Below are 27,590 nucleotides of genomic sequence, written 5' to 3'. Positions count from 1 at the left end.
GTGATAGTTCCTACACGTGGCACTTTTTGTACCACCTCCACAAAGCAGGAAGCCCTGAAAAGCTGCTTCAGTTGTAGCACCTGAAATTCCTTTGGGGCAAACCCTATGAACAGCAGAGGGCTTTCACCACCAAACTCAGCCGTCACTGGGACGTCACGCCAGTCTAAAGTAGAACTCTGCCGCCCTGACTGGCTTTCCTTGTCTTGTCAAATCCATTCATGGCAACGCGCCACGTTGAGTCACTGTATGAAGATGTGAAACATCAAACAAAGCTGTATCAAAACCAAACACGCTGGTGATCAGCATCTTCGTGAGAGGACAGAGATTATGGCATATCTTACAATATAGCTGCATATTTTTGCCACCTGTTCAAAGAGCTCCACTTGATCCAGCCTCTGCAGACCGACACACAGCTTCCCATACGCTTTAGCCAGCAGCTCTTATTGGATGCTCTTATAACTGCTGCCGTGTCCAGCTGAGACTCCGAAATCTCATCACACCGAATATCAAGTTTACTGAAAACCTTTTATTGTAATCAAAAAGTGACATAACAGGGCCGTAATGTATTCCGCAAATCATTCCGCTGATATTTTATAACGGATACCAGCTTCTTCTGCCAGGCAATTAAAAAAAAAAACCAAAAACAAATAATAATAATAATAATAAGTCAAATGTGAAAATTTTCACAGTTACAGTAAACTCCACCCAAACTAATTAACGGTGGTGAAAAATAAGACGCCCCAGCGAAACCTTTTCATGTTACATGGTCACAACTCACAATTCTGTACAAAATGTTCACTTTTTTGTTTTTTATAAAGCTCTGATGTAAAAATCAAATAATCAAGCAGCAATGTTTTAAGTGCAGCACAGGGTCTTTCATGTCATTATTTACAACGCTTGAATTCGTTTACATTTTAACAAAATTTAATACAGATGACTTAGGAATTAAGTCAATTTTTTTTTTGTTTTTTTTTTGTTGTTTTTCTTTTTCCTATCTGTCATTCTATATGGTGACAGATTTAACTTTTTGGTCATCTTTCTCTTTATCTTTGCTCTTCTTTGATTTTTTCTTCTTGTGTTTGTGTTTTTGGCTTTTCTCCAATTCCGGCTCATTTTCAGCGTGTTTCTTATGCTTCTTGTGTTTTTTGTGTTTCTTGTGCTTCTTTTTCTCTTTCTTCTTCTTCTTCTTCTTGCTGTCTTGACTCTCTCCTGAGCTGGCACTGCTGCTGTGGCTTCGAGTCTGACTCCCAGCAGGGCTTTGACTACGACTGCGGCTAACACTGGGGCTGCTCTGGCTTTGACTTCTGCTTGCTTCAGGCTGGCTCGCCGTGGCAGGTGCTGCTGTATCCTCCTTAACCTTGTCAACATCTTTTTCTTTCTGTTCTTTAGCATTTTTTCCTACAGTTTCCTCATCTTTTGCAGATACATTGCTTTCGCTGTCACTTTCGTTGTAGTCTGGTACAAATGCGGCCTCATCAGTTTCTCGAGTTGGATCGGAAGAGAGCCGCGAGGGGTTGCTTACCTGAGGCTTAATCTTGACACAAGTTTTATCATTCTGTCCAGTCATATTTTCTTTCTCATTTTTTGCATCTGGTGATTCTTGTATTGGCGATGGCTTATTGCAACTTGGCTCTTTCTCTTTATTGCTCTTTATCTCAGATGCGTACTTGTCTTTGTCCTCCTCCTTTTCCCTCTCTTTTTCTTTTTCCTTTTCCTTTTCTTTTTCCTTCTCCTTCTCCTTTTCCCTCTCCTTTTCTTTTTCCTTCTCCTTTTCCTTCTCTTTTTCTTTTTCCTTCTCCTTTTCCTTTTCTTTTTCTCTCTCTTTTTCTTTTTCCTTCTCCCTCTCCCTTTCCCTCTCCTTTTCCCTTTCTTTTTCTTTTTCTTTCTCCCTCTCCTTCTCCTTTTCTTTCTCCCTCTCCTTTTCTTTCTCCCTCTCCCTTTCCTTTTCCCTCTCCTTGTCTTTTTCTCTCTCCTTTTCCTTCTCCTTTTCTTTTTCCTTTTCTTTCTCCCTCTCCTTTTCCTTCTCCTTGTCTTTTTCCCTCTCCTTTTCTTTGTCCTTTTCTTTCTCCCTCTCCCTTTCCTTTTCCTTCTCCCTCTCCCTTTCCTTTTCTTTGTCCTTCTCCTTTTCCTTCTCTTTTTCTTTATCCTTCTCTTTTTCCCTCTCCTTTTCTTTTTCCTTCTCTTTACCTGAATTTTTATCTAGGGGCTTGTGTTCCTCTAGTGAACGCTTGGAATCATGAGCAGTTTTGTGATCTGATTGCTTTCGGTCACGTGAAGGGCTGTAACTGCTTCGTTTGGAATCTCCAGCACCCTTTTTGGAGGGCTCTGCTCGTTCATCTCTTGGCTTACTTTTTTGTCCTGATGTAGATTCTCTGTTTCGCGAAGGAGAGTCTTTTCTCCTTGCTAATTCACTTTTTTCATCTCTACGCTTGGAACTAGAATGCTCTCTGTTGCTGTCATGGTCAGATTTTTTGTCTCGATTAGGAGTGAAGTCCTTAGCAGTGGATCCACGGCTAGTATCGTGTTTCTCTGAAGATCTGCTGTCTTTGGAAGATTGAGAAATATTTTTTCCATTTCCTTGTTCAGTTGCACGTTCTGAGTGCTCTTTTTCTGGCTGAACACCGCTCTTCCTCTTTTCAGAAGTGTCCTTATCTGACAGAGAATGATCCCGCTCTTTGGCTTTCCCTTTTTCATTCAACAATGAACTCTTTGAACCTTTTACATCATGCTGAGAGCTTTCATAACTCACCTCTTTTGTAGTTTTCTGTATTTTCTCCAAAGGCTCCGTTTCTTTTTCATTGTGTTTTATGGGATTTTGTGGCTTAGCACTCACATTTTTTACAACACTAGCAGGTTTTCCTATGTTTGAAGATGGCTGGGTAGATTTAATGTCTTCCTCCTCAGACTCAAAGTCATCTTTATCCCACTTTGACTGAGGGACCTGGATCATAATAATGACGTCTTCAGCAGGGGCAGTTATATCATTATTATACTCCTCCATTGTCTTAATGACAGTCCGCTTTGTATCCGTCTTCTCTTCAGGCTTTCTAACAGGGCTCCCTCCAGTAGAACTGGTGCTAAGAAGAAAAATATCACAAATTAACAAAATGGTAGAGATGCAAGCACAGCTGTCTTTTGCAGTATTTTATAAAATGACTTCTGTTTCACTTGTAAAGTCCAGTAGTTTTTCAAAAGATGATCAACTAAGGGGACAGCCAAGATGAAGGATGAGTCCGTTGACTAAGATTATGAGCAACCAATTAGTGTCTTCCTCCTACACATTTAATTAACAAAGACACAAGATCATCAATGCTTCCTCCCTGGAAGCATTCAAAACCAGACTGGATGAGGCTGTGAGCAAACTGGTCTAGAGGTGGGTGACCCTGCCTATAGCTGGGAAGTTGGAACGAGGTGATCTTAAAGATCTCTTCCAACCCAAACCATTCTATGATTCTACTACTGGATCAGGAATTGCCTGATCAGGTAATTCCATGACGTCCTATTTCTATCTGTGGTAGACAAATTAGATAAACCTTCTCGTTTCAACAAGCAAGCAAGCAATTAAGGAGTGATTATGTGCTCAAGGCAGTATAGGCAGCCAAGTTGCTATTTCTGCAAATTATAATTTCATGTCATAGTAGCAAAAAAATCATCACTTACAGTACCTTGCAATTTTAAAAATACAAAATACTGCAGGATACAGATATATCTGTTATCCTTGCCTTTGGTATTAAGCAGGATTTGAGGGAAGACATGGAGAGGACACAACAAAGATTCAATATGTAGCTGTATTCAAAAGTCTAATTATTAGGAGGGGAAAAAAGTCCCAGAAGTAAGGGTCAAATGTCACCCATTCATTAAATTTACCAGCTTTCTGTTCAGACTGCTTGTTTGCTGCAACAAAATTTCAATTGTACAGATTAGCAGAAAATCCTCACAGATTATTCACATATTCACTGAGAATGGATTTAGCTTCTCCTTTCATCAGTTATAAATATCAGTTATAAAATTTTAGAGGGAGAGGAGTGAGAAAATGTAGGAAAAGAAATGATGAAGTACCTGGTGTAATCTACAAGAGTTGAACTAGATCCATCAGCTGCTGTTACTTTTCTTCTCACTTTTCCTTTTGCTTTTTCTTGCTTAACTTTGCTGCTGCTCGGTTCAACTTTCTCAACAGGTTCCTTCACGGGTGGCACATTTTCTCCACTCACAATCTTTTTGCCAGTTTCTCGGTTAAGTTTAATCTTTTTTGCAGGAGTGATAAGGAAACCAGATTTATCCTTTTCTGGAGTTCTCTCTCCTTTCTCACCATCAGGTTCAGTTTTCCCCTTTGGCGATGTTTTTGATTCGGCAGTTTCTGGTTTAGAGGCCTTTACAGAAGCTGCTTCATGTTCTTTATCAGCCTTTTCATCGGCTTTTCTTTTTCTTTTTTCAGCTTTTGCATCAGAAGATTTGCTTTTTTCAACTGCTTTTTTTGACTTGTCCTCTTTGCTGGACGGCTTTTCTGACTTTAATTCTTTTGGATGGTCCTTCTTTGCCTTTTCTTCCTTGGCCGGTCTGGCTTCTGGGTGATCTTTTGCCACTTTTGGATGAACTTTCCGTGGTGTACCAACAGTCTTCTCATCCTTTTGAGAGGAAGATGCTTTAACACTGTCTGTCTTCGGCAACTCCTCCTTTGCTTTTTTCACAGGAGGTTCCATTCGAGGAGATTTTTCACGATCAGCGTCCACCTTCTCTTGGGAAGTTTTAGCTGGTTTTGTTACATTGTCTTTCTTTGGAGGAGCAGCTACTTCTGCTTTCCGTTTTGTCTTATCAGTTTTTGCTTTTGGCTTATCCTTGTCTTTTTTCTCTTTTTCGGACACTGGTTTGAAAGCTATAGAATCTGCTTCCATAGGTTCATCTCGCACTGGGGTGGCATCGTCTCTACTTGGGACCATGAACAGAGAGTCTGATTTAACGTCCTCTGCTGCACCCGGTTCCCTTGGTTTTTTCGTACTTTCTAACAACTCAGCATTGGGAAACCCTTCACTCTCATCCCCTTTTCTCCTCTTCCTGTGTTTTTTATGTTTGTTTCCTTTGCCATCTCCCAGGGGATTTTCCACTTCCTTCTCTTTTGATTTTGTAGGATCTTTTATACCGTGGCCCTCTCTTCCTGAAAGCTTTTCAGGGAAATTTCCAGCTATATTCCGATTTCTATGGCTCTGCCCACCAGCATAATCCTCCCTACGCCCCCGAGCATATGGTGAATTTTCTCTTCTGGTTCCAGGTGGACCGAATCTATCTGGAGAAAAGTTCTCTCTGTTTACTGGAGGTCGAGGTTGGGCTCCAACAGCATAGTCCTTGTAAAACTTTTCATACCATTCTCTGTAGTTCCTTTCCCATTCTCTGTATCTTTCCTTTTCAAATGGATCTCTAAAGTCAATAGATCTGCCATAGTAAGCTTTCATATCATATGGTGGAACTTCTCTGTACCTATTGAAATACTCTCTTTCTCCTTCCCCTTGAGGTACAGTCCGTTTAGTGGGAGACTGGCCTCTAAATACTGGAGATCTGGACCGTGAATGGTATCTTCTGTATGGTGGTGACCTTGACCTTGAACGGTGATAACCATGTGACCTTGACCTAGAACGATAGTTACGACTCTTCCCTTTGCCTCTTCTTGGATACGGAGGTGAACGTGAGTAGGAACGAGAATGGGAACGACTAAATGACCGAGAGTAGGAACGGGAGCGTGAGGAACCCGATCTTGACTTGGAGTAGGTATACGAGCTTCTCGAGTAAGACGAAGCACTATAGGGAGACTTGGACCTTCAAAAAAACACAGCACAAAAAAAAAAGAAAAGGAAAATAATTTAATTCAAAACAGCTGCTCTCCCCATTTTTTAAATTTTAATTTTTTTTTTAATCTCCATATGCTTATGTCAAAGCTTCTTTCAGCTGCTGGCATAATGCTACTGCAAATTGAAGAACCTGATAACACGCAGAAGTTTGTGCTTACAAGACAAAACAGTCACTGCTTTGTTAGTGTAAAAACACACAGGAAGGGTAAGTCTATTTCCACTTGCTTCTATCAAATTAACTACTATAGCTATCGATATATTTAAGTTGGAGTACGCTGACCTCTACTGGTACATGAACGCACGATTTTTCCAGCACTATTTAGCAACTACATGAAGTACAACTTATGATGTAGTAAGACGCAAAAAGAGCAAGTCTTAATCGCTACAGTACGGTATCAAGCAATAAGAAAATATGAATTCAACTAGAAGACAGTAAAGCTCAATTTTAGAATACCAGCCTAATTAACTTCACTGTTTATTTAGTAATCTGTAAAGGATGTATAATACTTCATACTGCAAGGTTACATAACACAAAATTTAATCAACTCTTCTAGGCAGATGTTCCAGTAAAATTTTGCGCATATCTCTAACCAAGACTAGCGACACTGCTTCAAATAAGGTCTTATCTAATAGTAATATTATGCCATTATTCTAAGGAATACACTTATAGCATTACTAATAGATAGTTATTCAGTCTGTTGTCCAAGTGATTTTTTGGGATAGAAAATATCAGCTACCCTAAGAATTCCCCTTGACAAGTTTTTCCTTGACTATTTTTATAACAACTATTCCTCATTATTCTGCACATGCTCATTAGCATCACTTTTCCTCTAAAAGTCCCTCAGCACTTTAAGATTTCATTATAAACACATCTGACCTTTCGATTCCTAAGAAAAACTTATCAATGTCAACAAGACACTAGCGCAAGCCATCAGTTTGCAGTCCAGGTTGAAATCTCTCCATGTAACCACATGAGAAACAAGAGGAAATGAAGACAATTTCTCTCATTTATTTCCTCCCAAGTGCTTTGAGGCAATAGTTGTAATCACAATAGGGTGACAGAGAAAATCCAGCTACTAAACCTACTCAGTTCTTTGCCTCCTCAAGGTTGTCAGGAAGTGATGGATGGTTACAGAAATACTTTAGTGAAAGAGACACCTGCTCCTCAATAACTGCTGCCAAATTATAAGTCAACTGTGCTCTGCCATATCTGAGCTAGCAACCTTCAAATGAAACTCCTAACAACACTAAGCCCTTTAATTATCCAATCCATCTAAAGATAGTGAGGTGGAGTGGACCTCCTCCTGATTCTTCTAGACAATCTGCTTCTCCATTACGGACATGTAAAGCAGTTACCTGGAAAACGAACGCCTACGCTCCTTTTGAATCTTTTTATATTCCATCAATTCCTTAGCAAAATCATTTGTAAACTCATCAAGTTTGGACTTTTTCTTTTCCCTGTTAAAATAAGTTTGACCTTTATTACAATTATAGTTTGACCTTTATTACAAAAAGACATCAAGAAACAAAACATGGCCGATATGAGAAAATGTATACTGCATGCAAATGCAAAAGGCGAACATCCTATTTACGCAAAACAGTTTAGAATTCCTCTGAGTTTTAGGGAAAGTTTTAGAGTTACATTTGTCTTTAGTTTTGCAAGTTTACCATCCGCAATGAAAAAGTATATTGGAAGAAAATGCTCTATATGTAATTTTGGCTTATGTCAGATGTACTTTAGGTGTAACTGCAGTCCGATATGCTACTGAAATACAAAAATGAAAAACACCACAATTTCACTGAGCCAAATACTTACTCCTCTTTAAGTCTCCGTTGTTCTCTGTAAAACTCCTCCCTAGATAAAGGAGGTGCTTGTGTCGTTGGGATGGTATTTGAATGAGCCGTTGGTACTGCTGTTGGTACCCAAGCTGATGACATGTTTGCAGGAGCTGGGGGATATCCTGGAGGGGGAACAGGGTACCCAGCTGATGGAGGCTGACCAGGTGGAAACTGAGGAGGAAACTGTGGTGGTGGTACCCCCGGTGGAAGAGGAAGTGCATGGGGAGGTGGAGGATACAAGGGAGGTGGAGGCACAGGCACAAAGACTGGTGCTGATGCTGGTAGTGTTGGGGCCTGAGTCCTTTGGGAACGTTCACTATGCGGGCGTCCTCGATTTGAACTTCTAAAGAAACCCAAAAACACGTATCACTGTTTGTTACACTTTGCCCTGATTTTAAAGAGGAAAGCAAATGAAGCAGGAGCGCAGTGGTGACCACATCTTGTTCTGAACTTAAGTGCTTTTCTCCCTGCCTTCCGGTCATTTCAGTCTACATTCATTTCCTGATCCTCATACTTGCTTTCCTCATCCTCACACTCCTAACAACTCCCTCAGTCTTCTCTGCTTACACTCATCTTCATAACCACAGATGGAGGCTGCCTATGCTTAAAAGAGACTCCCATTTCCCATGTGACAGGTGCCCATCGTTTCTCTGCCACTCCTTGAAACACCTAATATTTCTCACTTCTGATCTTCGAAGTAGAGCACAAATATTAACTAATCTTCTCTTGAATTTCTTCTAGCATCTTCCACATTGGCATCCTACGTTGTTGCCTCATGATGATGGCCTGTCCTCATCCCTAAATTGTTATTTTTCCTTCGTGTTGAACCTGAAATTTCACCTCATTTGTGGGACGAATTTTTGTTTTTGTTTTGACTTATCCTTAAGATTTTATAAACCTACTGCATACTTAAAACTAATCTATAGCAAATATTTAACAGAATAAAAGACTAAACTTAACACTATGATTAATAAATTAAAACAGACCCCTCTCTCTCCAAGTGAGAGAAAGCAGTCTGGCTGTTTGAGAGGACTGAAAAAACTCCAAATAGTTGTAAAATAAGAGCACTGAATTTGCCACTAATTCGTTCAACTAATATAACAACTAATTTGCTGAAAAAAAATAGTGTTGGAGATTCATTTCCATGAAATCAACTTATTTGATCATATTCAGCCTAAGAGCTTTCCATCTGGACTTTTAGTTATATTTTATTTGAATATGTAATCACTGACTCCTCAAAAAGAGTTCATTTTTCACAGTCCTCTTCAATTACGCAACATAGCCTTCTTTCAAATAATCTTTTTAGAAGTTCAGATTCCCTCTGTTAGACCTAATTCAAATAAAGCCATTTAAAAATTAATTACCGCTCCACAATTCTATGTACATACTTATGTATATATATACTTATATAATTGTTTGTACGTACTTATATATATATTCTTATATCATTATAAATCAACTGTTGACTAAGTTATGTGTCACTGGCATACTCAAAGAGTCGCAAGTAATGATATATTGAATTTCTGTAGAATATACTTACAGTTCCCAACCTGGCCTGCCACCAGCTGCGCGAATTGCACCAAGTCTCATTGGATGACCTTTTGGATTTGAAAGAAGAAAAGGAAAAAACTCCATTCAGTTTATCTGAAGTGGTTTTTCGTTTGATTGTTTTTAAATTCTAAAGCTGCAGATACTGACCAGTTGTGGGAATTGATTGTCCTTGTGGGCCCAGAAGACTAGGTATTGCTGGTTGCCTTAATACAGGAACCTGATAGCCCTTGTGAATAAACGCAAACTGTTAGAAAATAAGATTAATTAAAATACAAGAAGATGCTGAAATCGGTTAAAATACAATTATCTGTTGAAATAAACTTTACCTTCTCTTCCAACAAACTGCTGATTGCCAAAGAGGAAGATTTAGAAAGCTCTGCAGCAGACACCAGAGCGGCAGGAGGTATAATATCTGGATCACTAGAGAAAAAAATAACCAACAAATACACTGTTTTGAAGAGCTACTGGAAATATAAATTTCCAAGTAAGAAAAGGCAGAGTACCATAAAAGGAAAAATAAATTAAAAAATAATCTACACCAGATTTACAAAATTAAAGTTGGCTGATTACAAATGAAGTACTGAATTCAATTCGAACTACAAAAAGTTCAATGGAAAAATGTTTTATTAAGCTAGATGCAAACGAAAGGGTTAGAGTACCTATAACCTACACACTCAAACTCAGTTTTGGAAGATGCAAGAAGCACTTAAATTCTACTAGGACATGCTTATGTACAAGTTCATAAAGCTGCTTTAGAGGTTTCCTTTACATTGTGACCCTCTGTCCTCAACAGTACAGCTGAGCCTGACAGCCTTCTGGACAGAGCAGCTACTTGCATTTAAAGCATAAAGTTAAAAGGATATAAAACCCTGAACAATAGTTGCTATCATAAATATATTTTCAGTCAAGTTCACTGGATTGCAAACTTTGACTTTTATGTTTATAAACACTTCAAACTTACAATGTTTTGAAGAACTATTACCCAAATCTGTATGAGTCACTGACTAAACTCTGTTTTACTAAAGATGATTCTGACATCGTAGTAATGATGACAGAATTGTTGTAGAAAAAAGTAACACGAAAACACCTGGTTAATTTTACCTATAACTGACCTTGTATACTTTTCATGAAAAGGCTGTCTCCTCAGTAACAGGAAAATTAATCTTACACTCATAACGAATTCACGCGATAGCTAAATGATCACTTTAGGAATTGCTTGTTGTTAAAATAAAGGGCTGCTGAAGAAAAGAAATCCTGCTACAGAGTAAATGTATTCTAAATGACTGATAGGGAATCAAACAAGAAACGCTTAGAAGGTCTTGAATGAGACAACTCCAATCTAAAGCATCCTCATCCAAAGCAAAAACAAAAAGCAGAACTTACACAACTACTGGGAACTGTCATTAGCAATCCATACTTAAATCACCATGAAGCTTCATAGGAATAACCTAACTTCATCATTTTGTTGTCTTTTGTATTTGTGTTGAGCTACAGATTAGCTTACCGAAAAGGTCCATCTGGCTTTTCACCACGGAGAGACAGAGACACTGCTGGAGGGAGATCGGAGACAAGGACAGAAGATGGATTTACTGGTAGTCCAGCTGCAACAGACTGACCAGGTGCCAAGGCAGCAGCAGAGTGAGAAGACAGAGAAGCTAATGGAATCATTAATGGGTCCTGCTGTCTGGAAATTGCTGGCCTCATTAGAGGTTGCAGGTTGCGTGTTATCGTTTGTCTCATTAGTGGTGGTGGCGGTGGAGGTGGTGGTGGTGGCTGCTGCTGTTGCTGCTGAATCTTACGGAGCCTTTTTGTGTAGCCAGTTTCATTTTTGAAGTTGTTCACAGCCTACAGGTGGAAAAACATTTGCAAAGAAGTCGTTAAGAAAATTCAGCAACAAAACAAAAGCTTCCAAGGTGTAAAACTACACGTGGAATCAATTCTGTCAATGTATCTGTATTTAGAATTCTTGACTTCAACATTAACGCTGAAACCCAATGCAAGACAATCATTTTTAAAAAAAACAGTGACCATAGTTCACCAACTGCCACTACAGAGCTGTTGGTCCTCTGTAATAACAGACAGTGTACTTGAGAAGCAGATTTAGCCTTACTCAATGTAGCCTTGCTGAAGGAGACAACAATCAGTATTTTCTTCCACTTTAGCTTTTTAGAAATCATTTTTTTCTTACAGTTTATGTGAAAGTGATCGTATTACCTGGCGTAAGAACTTGTTGGCAATTAGAGCATCTGGAGACACATCTGTTTGATGACATGTTGGGCATGTATGTTCCTCAGATTCCAATAATGCCGTTCTGATACCTGTGAATAATTAGAAAAATAATATAACTTTTAGGCACACTGAGAAAATTCTAATCATTTATAAAATCATGTGCATGATTAATGAGCGTGGTCCTGAATTGAGGGCAGAAAGCTCTAAGTGTTTAATAGAATAAAAAGAAAGAATATTCAGCGAACAACTATACAGTTTCAATACTTAATTGTTGCAACATTTGAAGCTGCAGCAGACTGCATCATGCCATTTCAGCCAGTCCTTCCCATTGCCTATTACAGTGAGCTGTCAACTACCCTCCAAATAACAAATACAACATTGCTAAAAAACATCAGTAAGCTCAGATTCACAAGTTCTCAACCTTCCCTCACTAGAAAAACTTGCATTGAATACCTAACTATCCATTTGTTTCAGATCACAGTAAGTCAAGACTTCTGAACTATAATGTTAACACTGCATAATGAAAGAAAAGGCTGGAGACAAAGTAAATGTATTCAACACCTAGCACTGTAATGATCAGCACAAATAAGTACACTTCTCATACCTATCCTTCTGCAGACAACAAAAGCTTTCTGCTTCCACCCCCCCCCCCCCCCCCCACTTGTACCTCTCTAATTAGGCTATACTTCAGTACTAAACAGAGCTGGTAACAAAACCAATTTTCTTAGCTCCTACTTCTCCCATCGGTAGATCATGTTTGATGTTCTGAATTAACAAATTTGGGAGTAATACTTACATTCATCACAGTAACTGTTTCCACAGCAGGGAATAACAACTGCATCTGTCATTATATCTTTACAAATCAGACATAACAACTCATCTGGAATAGGATCATCCTCTTCTGAGGAGGAGGATGGCTCTTCTGGCAAGAAAGGAGGCTTTTCCTTCTTTCCTATAGCATAAGCTTCCCTGGAGGGAGGGAGGGAGATGGGAGGGGAAGGAAAAGAGAAAATAATTTGAATATAGATTAAAATAAAACCAAAAACAACCTAAACTTATCCAAGGTTTTGACTTTATCAGAGGACTTTATTATTAGCCTTGTGATTAAACCTTTTTTCCTACAGCCACAATGCAATCAGAGGGAGTGTCCATCCTCTCTAGAAAATCCTTCCAACTCTTAGCTCAACCAAGACAGAAAAGAAGCCTGGACTAGAAAGATAACTGACAGTTGGAGCTGGAAATCATGTGTAGAGAATTCCACCTCTTCAGTACAAACGTAAACCAAAGTTGTAGGCTCAGGATATACTTAATCTCTGGGAAATTACATTTTCTAAATTAAAAATGTCTGCTTACAGCTTCTACAAAAGCAGATCCAAAACAGAAAAACAGAAGTGTCACCAAACACTTCCAAAACTGGAGTAGAGACAGACACTACTCCCAGAGCACACTAGTATTTCTCACTTCACACCAGCAAGAAAACTTCACTGTTTCACAAGTGAGATCTGATAGACAGAGGGGGAGGAAATCTCAGATCTACAGCTATTTGTTAAACCTTTCAAGAAACAAACCAGAAGCACAAACCAGAAACAAATCAAGCTATCTCAGTAGAACAATTCTGACTGTAAACACTACCACAATGTTCTGCAGAAATATGGGTTCTTAGTTTAACCCAATTCTATAGGGGTGAACAGTAAAACCACCCTATTTTACTATCAATAGTCATCACACTGATTTCAAAATATGACAATGCATCCTTCAATCCAATTACTGATGCTGGAAAACTTGTATGAATTGCCACTCAGGTGTTCACATATGACATTTTGTTTGCTTTATGGTCCATCTGGAAACTCCCATACTTACGCATCAATAGTTGGTATGGCATATTTTCCAGTGTTTGTCAGCATAGCACCCTTTGTATTGGGATCTTTCACCTCCATCATGAAACTCCTGGGAATTCCTGTGCTCTTTTTAATCCTGGGTACCGACTCAAAATTTTTGTCCTGTTAAGAAAAGAAATGCAGACATTTCAACCTAAAAGCCACACTTAAATGACATTTTAAAAATTACTCTAACCAGTGAAAACTTTTAATCCTCTCCTTTTCTCTGATGTGAGGGTTGCATGATTGAAATGTTAATTTTCCTAAGCACAGTAAGAATGTTTCAAAGGTTTGAGTTGTATTCTGAACTTAAAAACATTCATATGCCCTTCTGGCTCCTCAGGGGTTAAATATTCCCCAGTTTACCATTCCAGCAAAGACAGAAATAAGTCCTTGCTTTGAAGGAGTCTATCACAGTGCTCTGAATCAGTCACTGGAGACCAAAATTCTTTATCTGTGTATGAAGGTTCGATTCATGCCTCACAGGTCTATGCTGAGTGACTAATGTTAAATGGTATGAATACTCAACGTACAAATCTTCAGTAGATTGGGTCAACAGAAATATCCACTTGCAACACAAAGTACTAACTGATGGCCATAAAAAACTTGAAGTTCAGGAGAAAACATCCAATTAAACTGGAGTGCATCAAAATACAAACACAGATGCACAGAGAAAGATCTGTGGGGATGTTTAAAGCCTATTACTGTGGAAAATAAGGAAATTTTATGCTTATAATTCCACCTTTACCCTTGAAATTTCAAGGGCTTTGCAATATTGTCTTGCAACTCTGTATTTCACCCCAGGAAAATTGACTCTTAAAATGAACGTTGATATATTTGTGAAGTAACTAAGTTTAAATAAGTAAGCAACTAAATAACGCCAGCAGTTCACCACAACCTTACCCCATTTGTTGGGCAGTTCTTTATATAGTGACCAGGTTTTCCACAACGAAAGCAAGTGTAAGATGGTGGAGGCGGACCCAAGGGTTTCTTCATGTAACTATAGAAGTTTTTTTGGAGGGAAGAAAAAAAAAAAGGTATGCATGTGTATCTCTCTTTAAAGCAAACAACTCTATAATATTTTTCTGCAATCTTCAAAGATTTGACTTTATTGACACTTACTTGATCGGATCATATTCATGGCCAGACTGTGACATCATAGCTTTTATTTTATCTTCTTCGGAAGCATTGGCTTCAGCCAGATTGGCAGTCTGTTTAACAGGTAATTATTTGACACACACATTAGAAACACGTTTAATTCCACACAGCCAAAGACAACACCACTCATCCAATCCTGTAAAGAGCAGCACAACTCTAGCTGAGGTTGCATGAAAACAGCTGCTTATATAAAATATATTTGTCCTGAAGATGTTCTGGGGAGTCCTTACGCCATTACATGATGTTTATGTGCCTGTTAATCTACTTGAAAAGAGCATTCTTGGGCACTCAAAACCTTAGGCTCTGTTTGTACCTTACATAAAGACTTGTGTAACCAATCCAAATTTCTTCAACATAATGTGGACTGAAGCTACGTGTAAAAATAAACAGAAAATCCCCAAACCACCAACTATCTGGTATTTTAAAAATTGATTTTTAGGCTCCAGACTATTTTGGAGAGGATATCCATCATAGATTCAATTCAGAAATATGGATGTCAAGTACCACTTCTTACATTTTGCATCATTAAAAGGACACACAATTTGCTGTTGGGGAAGCTGCTTCTGCTTGCTGAAATGCTGACAGAGAAGCATTAAATAGAATCTAGTTTTTAATAAACGCTCAGTAAGACAAAGGATCTTTTTGGTAGAAATTTGACCACCATGTGCTGTGGAAAGTCCAAACTGCACATCATCCCCAACAAACTACAACAACTTCATACTAAATGCTTTAAATGCAAGCAAAACCTGCAGGGATTTTTTTTTCTCCCCAATTCACTGTATCCTTTTAACATACAAAATGTAACATAAGCCTTACACAGAACTAGATCTTTAAATCATTGAAGCAAGCTGATTTTTAAGGCGGTATTTGTAAAAATGTTTTGTTATACACTAGTCCAGATACAAGCAGGGTCTAAGGGAGTGACTGCAAATTATTTGGACCTTCAAGCACCTATCATTCAGATCAACCACTCATGTTTTTGTTTTTATATGCATTCATTCACAAAAGCAACCAACTAGTTTCAACATTTTATTAAATGGTTGTTTCACATACACAGTTTTTCTCAACATTAACAGGTCGACATCTATGAAATCATTTCCATTAACATTTACAGAAGACTTTTACAAAAGCTTGCCTAATTTGTTTGAACCCAAACGGTTTACAAAACACACCCAAAACCCACAAAACATTAGTAGGAATAGACCAAAATTCAAATATGGCATTTAATACATAGTGAAAATAAAACAGAACTGTTAACACATCGCCTCCATGCTAAGCCAGTCTGCACTGAAGAGATTAGGGTAGGTAACAGTTTGGAGCTGCCTTCTTGTGTTCCTGTACTTTTCTGAAATACTCAGATTTTCATGAGAGCTTAAATGTGTGTACATCACTTGGACACCTTCTCACATTTTAGAATAAAACTTGACATGAGCTTACAGAACCAAGGACATATTTAGGGACAGCACTAATGGAGACCAATTTCTTTAGGTGGCCACATTCCAACTGCTTTTTTGGTGGGGTTTTTTATTTTTTCCCCTTGGCCAGATGGATGGAACTTACTTTTCTGTAGCAGGTAAGGGAAGAATTTACCAGTGGGCAGACTTCTCTCTTGGAAGTTAACTCCAGCATTTACTGTCAGAAGAACAGACTCCAGCTACACTGCATTAGTCCCTGCCTTCTCTGATCTTTGTGATTGTGATGACTAGCAGTTTAATCGGCTGGTACTAAGCCTTTTCAAAGTGCAATTCACTAGTGCTTTCCCAGACAAAGTCACACATTATTGAGCAAAATATGCAAGCAGTTTCATAGCAAAACATGGCATTACAACAGTTTCAGAAGGTCACATCTGCTAATATGCCACACATACACATTGGTATATTCCTATAAACAATTAGGTACATTTACACAACTTACAGTCTGTGTTCAAACAAATTAGATTGTGTTGCCCACTATAGATACTACAACTTATAAAACTGTGCAACATTCAGGAATGGATCTGTATCTGGGAAGACTACAAATTCAAAAATAGCCATGCAATTGTCCATGTGACAGAAACACTCGTTTTTTGGCTGTTGCAAAACCCTCTGGAATGTCCATAACTTACAGCCAATTAAATTCTTCTGTAAAAATTGTGTTAGTTTCCAACGAAAAATTAACGAAACGTATGAAAAACGGTAAACCGCTTCTGAAGTGCTTCTTCTTTGTGTCTTGAAGATGAGTAATACTGCAACATTATGTTGAGGCTGATAAGGTACTCCCCTTCCATCTTCCCAAACTGGGAACTACTCTTTACAGGATAGTATCAAAATTTACACACAGTTTTAAATTAAAATCAATACTTAAAAATCTTAGTAAATATTAAAGATTTCTTCAAATTACAACAGTAACTCAACTATAGATCACAATAGGAGATTTAAAAATACGAAGCAAACGCTTTTTTTTAGTACTTGACAAGAATATATATATACCTTCGTAAGCTGGGCCAGAGAAATAGATGCAGAAGAGTCATCAATCTGTTCACAAAAAATTAAACACATATTCAAGTTCTACAATCAAAACATGGCAACATTTAACCTCTACTGTAGTCAAAGTCTGCACTATATTGCCCGTCTCTTGAAGATGCATTTTCAACTAAACGTATAATTTGTATTTATTCAAAACAAATTCCACACAATTGAGAGCTAAAGGGTATCTATATGGTTAACGAGAAGAAACAAAAACAACCAAATCCAACTGAGATCAACTTATTGTTCATGTGTACCTCAACGAGATACCTTTGTCAAATGTTCCCAAGGGAATAAAAGTCCAGTAGATTGGGAAACTGTCAATTTTCAGTTAAAAGGGATTTTTAAAATAATATTTATATTTATTTGAGGAGGAAACATCATGGGGAAACTTATTTTCACTGTAATTGGTAAATTAATCTCTTAATGTTTCTCCATTTATAAATGCACACGGTTAAGCTTATTTGAACATAGTGGCAGCCTGCAAAAGTAAAGCACAGGCCTATCAGCTCCAAACTATGAACTCTGCTATTTCTAAATGAGAGGGACAAATCAAACCCCACCAAACCCAAATAAAAATAGCAACCCAAAGCATTGGTCATAAAAGCAACCCATCAGCTTTCTGTCTAAAAAACCCGAACAAATAAAACCCTGATTAAATTATTGAAATAAAGGGGCTTACCATGACAGAGTAGTCTATGACAACTGATTTCTACTACTTTAATAGAGCACTTACTATATGAATTAGTTTAGAAAGTATGAAAATTCAATGCTTTCCCTGCTATCATACAAAAATAGCTTCCAAATGCTAAATGCACAAAAGCAAGAAAACACAGCATACAATAAGGTAATAATGAAAAGAGCGTAACAGTATTTTTCACGGTCACAACTACTTTTCTCCCTTCCAGCATACAGGATCAACCTACAGGAATGAGGTCTTAAGGCCACTTAATAATGGTCCACAGAGAACTGAGACTACTGAGAACCAAAGCATAGTTTTCCCACTACTGGAAAGCACCCTTATCTGGCTTTTGAATCACGTCACAAGCAGCAGCAGGCTTACACTAGTAAAGCACTACCAGAAAGACGCTCAAAATTAGACTTAAAACATAGTAAGTTCAGAAGAGTAGAAAAAAATTTCAGCATGTGAACTGAACAGACCTTGAGAGATCTCTGAACTGATCAGAAAAGTGATAAACAACCCTTCCTTGAAAAATAAACCTTATTGCCTAACAGAGAGGAAAGATCCAAGGCAACAACTTGAGCAGATTGTGGGGAAGAAAATACCTATCTGGAGATGAACACTCACACAGGTTTTAGTTAATGACATTTTCTTTTCAGAAAATGCAATTAGGTTAAAAAGGATGTCAGACTGAGCATTGAGAAGCATGACACTCCATGTGCTACTCCATTAAAATTGAAAGAAAGAGAGACCTATGTTGTTTCATGGGAGGCACAACTTGGCCACTATCATTTGGTGGTTTTTCAGGGGCAAATTAAAAGTTAAGGACACTACCAAATGAAGCCTAGAAATGTGATGATACATTGAACAGTCTGGTACTGATAAGGAACAAACAAAATATTCATCGGTTCTTGTACTTCATTGGGAAGGCGCAATACATGGCCTGCAGGCAACAGTTTGATTTCCTAAGGAGGTAACAATACTCCATTCTACCAAAAGCAGCAAGCAGATAATGCAGTGCATTTGCCCAATGGCCATCCTTCCAAAGATCCTGCACTCTTGTCTATTTTTTTTTCCCCCCATTATATTTTGGCTAAACTAATTCCTGCCAGGCCATCCAATGAGTCAAGCAGAAACACCTCCAGGAATGCTGTGCACAGCCTTAAGGTGCTACTGCAGGAGAACTAGGGGGGGGGGGGAAACCTACAGAGTTACCAGTCAGATGCATTAACTCTCAATTCCTACAGAAGACTAAACAAAAGGTAACAGAGAGAAAAGGGGACAGAAAACAGGGAAAAGGCTAATCTTGCTGCTGGAACGCTAGAGCTAAGCTACAGCTGTTGTCTAAAACCTCAAAACTTAGATGAACTGCAAATTCAGCAAGGAAGAATTGCAGCTGTATTTCATGGCCCTAAAATACAGGACAGAACTGTGCATTTCTGCAGCCTCTAAGGATAAACGCCAAACAGTGATTCTGGCAGTTCCTGAAATGCTAATGCTAGAACAAAATAACCTACTGCCTTGATTCAGCTGTATTAACAACGTAACAACACACATTTTGAAGCAGGACAGCTATCATGAAAGAGAAACAATGAAAAAAATATGCTTCAAGCTTTTGTGCATCCTGGGTTGTTTGTTTCTGTATTTACTTCAAATAAAAAGAAAATACTCATTAGACAAAGATCTGAGCTGCCTTTAGAAGCGAATCTCACTGGGCTTCCAACTCTAGAAGCCCCTGACAATGCAGTGATTTTAAAGTAATCTTTTATTTTTATATCTGCATATACATATATATATATACATGCAGGGAGTTTCCACTCTCTCTATGCCCATCCACAGCCCAAACCGGGCGCAGTCAGAGCAAACAAGAGGGAAAGGTTTTTGCTTTGTCTTCCATTTACTTTAATTAGTCCTAACTAACACTAATCCCCCCCCAACACACTCCAGATACCCTTTTTTCTTTTTTTGAGATATCTACGTTAGCTTATGATAAGATGCTACTTAAGAATGCAATACAGACATGCCAGGGAACACACAAGGCTAAAAGAAGGTTAACTTTATTTATGAACATGTGGTTTGTGTTTATACACATGCTAGTAAACAAAAAGAAAAATAACTGTTACCAAGAAATAAAAAGCCATCTGAATTAGATCAAATACTTAAACGTGGTTTACGCAAATGCATTACATTAACTACTAGGGTCACTGGCCCAGTTAAGCTAACTTGAACTCATAATGAGAGGTATTTATGTCACAAAAGGAATTCAAACCAATCAGGGATTGAATTACAGATGTCAGATTCAGACTTAAAGTCTTTTTAGGCCTACATACAAAAAGGTTTTGATCTGAAGTTGATTGTGAACCATTCCGTGAGAACCAGAGGCTGTATTCTTGATAGAACACAGACACTGGGTTTATGGATTTCTATGTTATGTTATCCTAACAACTCAAAGTGATCAGATCCAATGATCCAGGGTTAGTGTAATGCCTCACACCATTCTGGTGAAGAAAAAGCAGTTATACTTAAAGATGAAAAATAAAAACCACCAAACAATAATTTTAATACTGTACGGACTATATTGAAATTCAGAATAATACATAATATTTGACCCAAGTGGCAAATCAATATTTAGGTCATTCCCAATCAAGTATTTCCTTGTGTACTTATCTATATTTTAGCAACAGAGTAACAGTGTGTTTTCAAGCCTGACAAAAAACACTTCCCCTTTTCCAAATGTAAATCCAAAATGGTGGTATACTAAAGAGAGGCTTAACCTTTGGGAAATTAAAGCAGCATCCAACCCTGAGGTCACCCAGATTCAAAAATACACTACGAAGGAAAGTTCAGAAAGCTGACACAGACTTTAGCCACAAACGCACCAGGCTCTATCCTTGTGCTGAAGTTTGTATACCACGTTTTAGACATTTTCACTTAAACTATTCAACTGTTTCATTAGATAAAGTGAAAAGTCCGAATGCAGAGCTTTAGAATACCACTTTGTAGCAATGATATTCAATGATACTCAAATTCAAGTTGATTTTTCAAGACATTCGTGTACTCAGAGGGGCCCAAACAATATCACTTCAATTACAGTTTGAGGAGCAAACACTCAAGTGTTTAAGGACTTGAAAAGGAATTATTTAGCTGCACAGAAACGTCCTCAGAAAATGCACGGGATATGTTGGTTTTGGTATTTGTTTGAACCCCCAGGTCAAAAGTAAGAAACAATACCCAGTTTAACAATAATGGTTTCTCAGTGGTTTTTGATAACATTTTCAAAAACCATTAGGCAAAAAAAGGTATTTAAAAACAAAAACTAAGTGATACAATGTGAAAATGGCAAAAAAATACACTCCAAACATTTTTATTGCAAGGAACAAAAAGCACACAACAACCTATACAAACATACATATCACTAGCTATAGACAGACAGATGTAGAACATGGCACCATGTTCAATTGTGCAAACCTCAAACCTACACGATCTAAAACGATCATACAGTATCTGTACAACAAAAAGTCATACAGGGAATATTCTAGCACGTTCAATATGAAATACAATGCATTACTAGGCACAAATACCAAGATTCACATTAGAACTGTGCAAATGATATCATTACTCAGTTTTTACTACTCTGAATCAAATACATTGTATTTACAACATAGACTATGTTTTGATTGAAAAGATATTAAGTTAATAATTGGAAAATTAATGTAAGACTACATGGTTTATAATTAAGTGCAGTGTGTAGAAAAAGAAAGTGTGAGATTGTGTTTTTACATACTGCTTTTGATGTTCCACTCACTGGTTCAGTTCGACTTCTAGAAGAAGAAATAGAGGTGATCAGAATTTAAGGAAAAGCACTTGTACAAAGAGATTATACAACCTGAGCATTGAAAAATCACATTCTGAAAGTCCAGTGAAATTAGACATTTAAACAAACTCTTCTCCCTCTGTACATTCAGTACAATGAAAAAAAACCACATTTCTACTCTGTTAAATATGATTTTAAGACTTACAGATATATCTGATATATTTACAGATATATAACAACGCAAGCAGAAATCCTCAAGCATTTTGTCTCTGCTATGTAAGCAGCAAAAAAACATGACATCTGTACTATGGCTTTGTGTTCTTCAATAACATTCTAAGCATGAAGCCGGCTTTAGCCAATCTGTATATCCCCAGCGTTACAATGAGTGGGCTGATAGAAAAAGAGAACTTACAGTCCAGATACTCTGAAGTGCAAATATACTCAAGTGAACAAAAAGTAATTTCATAGTCAGTCATCTGACAATAACAAAAATCTCTGCTTTGGAGTCTTTAGAACAGTGTTTGTTTGTGGAAGCCCAAGCACTGTGTTCAGATATCTGCTATATTCAGCTATGAAATTGCCAAAATATTAGAACTTGTTATCTATGCTATATTGACTGAAAATAGTAGTAGAAATGTCACCTGAAAGGAGTTTCTACGATTTTGTGCGATTTAGGAGTCCTGTGACAAAAAAAACGGTCTTAATTGCCAGAATTTGCTTTAAAAATAATCTTGAAAATTCTACAATACTTTAGGAAATATTTCTTATGTTTGACAACTTGCTGAGATTCCACACACTGCTCCTGAATCTGACACACAGCCCCTGACAGAATTCACAAACAGTTCAAACATTGGAACTTGTCCCATAAGCAGCAGCGATTTAAAGGCTGCTGTGGAACTGACATATGCAGGGACAGGCTTGTGTTCCCTGCCACTGCTAGGAAACCACGGGGCTGATACTGCAAACCCCGAAGATGAGGAGGTATATGGAAATACTATAGATTACCATGCAGAAGTTTCTTTATGTGTTTACCTTGAAGAACAAACTCCGTGAAGAATAAAACATTTACAAAGGCCTCTCCGCCATTAGAGCATGTGCTCATAATTCCCAAGACTTAGCCACTCTGCCACTTGTTTCTGCAGAGTTTCCAGGTGAAGGAATAGAAAGCTAATCTACCTGGTTAATTTTCAACATTAAAACAGCAGCACAATTCTTCCTTTATCCCCACATAAATATATTTATTAGATCATTGATACTAGCTGCATCTGTCCACTAGTTTTAGAGCAGCATTATGATACCAGGAGGGGGTGCCATCCAACCAGAGATGGAGGATGCATCAACAAGACAAGGTGATACTTATAGCACTGTGCTATACGGTCCAGAATTACTAGGTAGAGTCTGAAAGGGCTAAAAATAACTATGGCAGTAATATACTGAAGTTCATGTGCAGGGCCACGTAAATTCAACCTTTTTGCTTGCAAATGCTTCATGGGTACCAAGGTACTGTTGCAGCGTTTGGAAAAGACAAACTGTAACTCATCAGTAAACTTTATCTGCTGAGAATCAATGTTAAAAAGATGAGGTAAAACCACAAGTTACTAACAGCTACTGATTGTATTGGAGAGGTATCTTTGAGAAGGCCAGAAAACTGGGTCATTCAAACAATGCTAGCAGCTGACGCAGAACTGGATTCTGTGAATAAATAAATGACAGCAACAATCCCATAGTCTAATTATAATAAATACATGTGATTCTCTGTTCTCCAAGAATACTAAGACGAAAACCTGGAGCACAGATACCAGCTTAATTAAGGTAAAATCAGAAAGCTAAATAGTAACATTTGGCAGCATGCTAACACACTTGCCAAGTTTAAAGTCAGGAAAGCTGTAGCTATTCCTCCATGGTACTCACACAAAAAGCAAGAAACTTAAGGGTATTGTTCTTTTTCACTTGCTTGAGACAATTATTGTCTTAAGGAATCTAATCAGTTATGCATGACATGTCTCACTTGCATGGCTCACCAACTGGTAACCCTTGCTCCATCCTATATTGCTAGCATGCAAAAATACCAGGTTTGGGCCATAAGAATCTTGCATTTTTGTCTTAGTGATGTGGCAAGTAAGGTTTCACACTGAGAAGCAGACTGCTGAGATGGGAATAACATACAAATAGGCATAGTAGTGTAAATTTTGATCTACCACAAAGTCAAATAGAGTAATGTATATAATAAGGAATCTCCTCATGTAGAGGAAACGGGATCTAAAGTCTTTGGTCTCAGAAAATTGGCCCCAAGAACAAAGCCAACAGAACCACCTCAAAAGTCGCTGCTGCTGGCAGGCATAAAAATCCACCCCAATACAAAGATAAAAATAATGGCAGCTTTAAAAATAAATATACAATATGAATGCCTTTAGGAACTCATGCCAATCCAAAAAGTGAAGAAACATCTCACAAAGAATAGAGTGCTTTACGTATACTTACATAACATATGTTTTGCTTGTAGCCTTAACTCCACCAATAGGGATTCTTCTAACAATTACAGATGAATTCTTGGGAATCAGAGCGTTATCATCTGTGTATTCTAAAAAAACACAAACGCAGAAAAAAGGTCATAAGAGCATATATTGACATGCATTCTGATAACACTTCAGAGCACTCTTTTAATGATAGAAAAGCAGAAATATACACATACCATCTGCACTTTTACTGCCTTAAAATAACGGTCTACTCAAAAAAAAACTAAGTTTGATAATCGAACGTAAGCAACAACTTTAAGCTACTCTGGATGCCAACAGCAAAATGGCCTCAAAGGTCACTGAAAGAGTATGTGAGTGCACAGGGTTCATTCCTTCTACAGTAGGTTGCTTTTACTTCTGTTAGGCGACAATATCAATAGGCTTTGGGAGAAAAAACAAACCACTGCAGTCCCACAAGCACAAAACTAATTTTTAAGCCCAGTTATCCTGCTCTGTAATAATAAGACAGAGACTTAACTAAATGTGACAACTCTGAGCTATTGCTTTCAATGCTGAATAAGATTGAAACACCAAAGTCTCTCCATCAGAATGGCTTTTATACTGAACTTCTACAAGCCAACTACGACTATCCTAAAGCACCGTCAGCATCCATTCCCTATAACCCACCCACAGTTTTAAATACAAAAAGCCATTAAGCTTTGCAGAACTAATTGGCAAACCAAAGGCTCTGTGTAACCCATCACGCATACACTCACACTGTGGTTTTGCCCAGTGATCACACACAAAGTAAGACTATTTTATGACTTGCACTCCATTTTTCAGCATGTTACTTGTAGAAAAAGAAGCTTCATTTAGACTGAAACACACCGACCAGAGGGTATCATTTCAACTCTGAAATGAAAGATTTATTCCTATTTCCAGATGATAAATTACTGCTTTGAAAAACTGAAAAATCATCCAGCTGAAACTAATTTCTGAACTTCCCCAAGGGAATTGAGCAGCAGCTTCCTCTGAATTTCAGTCATTTAGAACTGTGCGAGAAAGGACTATTCCTAATGACATCTATGAAAACAGCAGCTTTTCTTTAGTTATATATCCTGAAACCACCCCGTAGAGCTCTAGGAAAATCTAATCATTACGAAGCAAGCTGTCATGAAAGGCCTGCATGCAGTAGGACATCTCAATGGAGAAGTTCAGATTAGGAGCCACTGGATGAAGATTTCAGAGCTCTGGGATAACCAACAGTGGCTCCTCAACAAAGTAGGAACTTCCTATGCTTGTTCCTAATACAAACATTATTAGTTCTATAGACTGCATATTTTTGCACCTCTCCTAGACAGTGAACAAGGGAGCAGCTGACTGATTTGTCCGGACCTCAGCTGAAAGGAACAGAAAGGACTCCTCTCAATGTGCATTACACATACATGGAAATTATCCAGGAAAACCTAGGCTAACGTAAATACAGAAATACAGGCAAAAGAACCGCAGGCAATGAATGTTATGAGGAATTACCTTTGAAGTGCCCCCCCCCCCCCCCCTTTTTTTTCCTTTTTAAAATTTCTAGCTCACAAACAGAAAACTAACACTAAAAAAGTTGAATTTAATACTAAATTAGGACAGCCAAAGCCATTCACAGAAGACACACTTTGGGACCTTCCGCTTTTCCTCTTCAAAAACACACTGCGTTTTGTTTTTAAATACACAATCTGTTTTTCTGTAGTGAAAACTGGCTTCATTTCTGTTCCTATTATAAATCTGTTGAGTCTAAACCATTCTCTCCTGCAGACAATGGCTTTATTCATAAATCATGCAAGCCTGCAGAGGCCAAACCAAATGCATACAAAAGTTGTAAGGGTGAAGAAATCTTCTTTTAGTCATTTGTGACAATTTACTGACCCTTAGAAGAGAAGCACCAACACAGGAGCCCTTGGAATAAGCTGCCCTTACGTGCACACAGATGCTCTGCTTGCTTTCAGTCTGCATGTTAAAAGAGTTCCAGCCATCCAGGAGCAGTGATACAAAAGCAAATTCCAATGTCATCAGTGCTTTCATATTTAAACTGATCAACAGAAGACCAATATCTCCTCGTGAAGCAGACTTTACCTGCATAGGACACTTATGACACATTTGTATTTGGTATTTATTTCATCCCATTTGCTCTGTCACCATAATAGCGTGACAGAGAACTGGGGAAGAGTGACTACCTGCAGCTGAGTGCACAAGTTGAGTTACATCTGCAAAAGGACTTGGAATCTATTGGCTGCAGTATGTTTATTTCTTTTTGATCCTAACTACTTGAATGCATTTTGGTGATTAAATTTTATTAAAAGCGAAGTAAAACAATGCAAAGTACAAACTTAACTTCCTTTAAAAAAGGATGAAAGCTGAAGCTACTCCTCAAATACCTTGAAATGCATTTGTTCAATCTGAATTTAACAGAAGCCAGCTCAGTCTAACAGCTCTCAGATTGAGCTGGCATCTCCAGCACAAGCTTGTTCCCCTATAGCAATATTGCCTAGCAGGGACTTGGCAGCTCCCAGGATCTGCAAAGCAGTGTCACTGCACACCCTGCTTCACCATGTGACTGAACATCTGCAAAAGAGCAGTGACATCATGTTCAACAAGGCCACTTTTCACACTTGACAAGCAGAGCTCTAACAGAAATCCTCCACAAAGCAGGAGGTACATGAATTGTTGATTCCTCAAAAGTCACTTTACTGATGGTGCCAGCCAGTGAGTGGCCACCAGGCTTTAGTCAATCCGACCTGTGATTAAAATGCAGAACTCAGTCTGAAAAACTTGCAAAACCAAAGGAAATGTGGACTACAAATTAAGCAGAAGTGACATAACAGTATAAAAGTTGCTATCTGTTCTACAAGAAAATAATATACTTGATAGGGTCAAGCAAAAGAGACATTTCAAGGACTGTATGGAGGTAGACATCAAAAAATAACTGGTTTAAATGAAAAAACATTCATTTATGTAACCTTCTGCAAAAAAGAGAAGTATAAAATGCTGAAAATCTGATGGTTTTAGTAATTTCTGTTACGCATACTACAAATGAGTGACTCTAAGAAGTTCTTACTGCATTTTATGGTCTGTTTTAATGCACTGGTTTCAGTCTGACAGCACTGCATCTTTCTGAGCACAGCATAGAGAGGAAGTGCTCTTCAATAACATGAGGCTGTGTGCAAAATGACCTTTGCTAGGCTTCGATATCTCACTTATCAGACACTGTGCTATTGGTGGAAGGATCTGTAAAGTAAGAGAGGAAACCAACCACTAACATTCAAAACTGTCTAATCTAAAAGAAAAATAAAATAGGGCAACTCCTGAAGATGCTTTTTTCTCCTTGGCACTTCAAAATACGCTCCCTCATTATCAATTATTTTTTACTCTGTTTTAATCAATACTTACAATTTTTATTTTGGAAAAAGCAAATAAGTTATGTAGCTGGCACTGAAAAATTGCCTTGAAACACTCTGATTAATGGAGTGGGCAGCTATTTCTGGTTTTCAGCATCCACCACAATAGGTATCGATGACCTCACCTGACATACTATTTCTTTAATGAGCCAGTTCACCTGTCACATAGTTCACAGACCTTTCATTTGCATCAT

The 27,590-nt window shown here is 38.0% G+C and overlaps 1 protein-coding gene across 1 annotated transcript in view; it reads right to left on the bottom strand.

The window, feature by feature from the left end:
- Positions 1-506: 506 nt before the first annotated feature.
- The window catches only part of RBBP6 (RB binding protein 6, ubiquitin ligase), a 30,459-nt gene continuing 3,375 nt past the window's right edge, over positions 507-27,590 (bottom strand). Inside the window, exons 2-18 of the mRNA XM_015876782.2 lie at positions 23,976-24,075; positions 21,465-21,501; positions 16,963-17,007; positions 14,459-14,547; positions 14,240-14,336; positions 13,320-13,459; positions 12,256-12,428; positions 11,445-11,548; positions 10,735-11,075; positions 9,557-9,650; positions 9,378-9,456; positions 9,220-9,277; positions 7,657-8,022; positions 7,197-7,298; positions 4,060-5,808; positions 2,188-3,077; positions 507-1,701 (exon numbers count right to left, since the gene is read on the bottom strand). Coding sequence (XP_015732268.1) covers positions 1,004-1,701; positions 2,188-3,077; positions 4,060-5,808; positions 7,197-7,298; positions 7,657-8,022; positions 9,220-9,277; positions 9,378-9,456; positions 9,557-9,650; positions 10,735-11,075; positions 11,445-11,548; positions 12,256-12,428; positions 13,320-13,459; positions 14,240-14,336; positions 14,459-14,547; positions 16,963-17,007; positions 21,465-21,501; positions 23,976-24,075 — 5,162 coding nt within the window. The 3' untranslated portion in view covers positions 507-1,003. The remainder of the gene's footprint in view (positions 1,702-2,187; positions 3,078-4,059; positions 5,809-7,196; positions 7,299-7,656; positions 8,023-9,219; positions 9,278-9,377; positions 9,457-9,556; positions 9,651-10,734; positions 11,076-11,444; positions 11,549-12,255; positions 12,429-13,319; positions 13,460-14,239; positions 14,337-14,458; positions 14,548-16,962; positions 17,008-21,464; positions 21,502-23,975; positions 24,076-27,590) is intronic.

The sequence above is a fragment of the Coturnix japonica genome, chromosome 14 (genome assembly GCF_001577835.2).
Source record: "Coturnix japonica isolate 7356 chromosome 14, Coturnix japonica 2.1, whole genome shotgun sequence".
In the NCBI taxonomy this organism is placed as follows: domain Eukaryota; kingdom Metazoa; phylum Chordata; class Aves; order Galliformes; family Phasianidae; genus Coturnix; species Coturnix japonica.
This window is presented reverse-complemented; position numbering and strand designations above follow the sequence as displayed.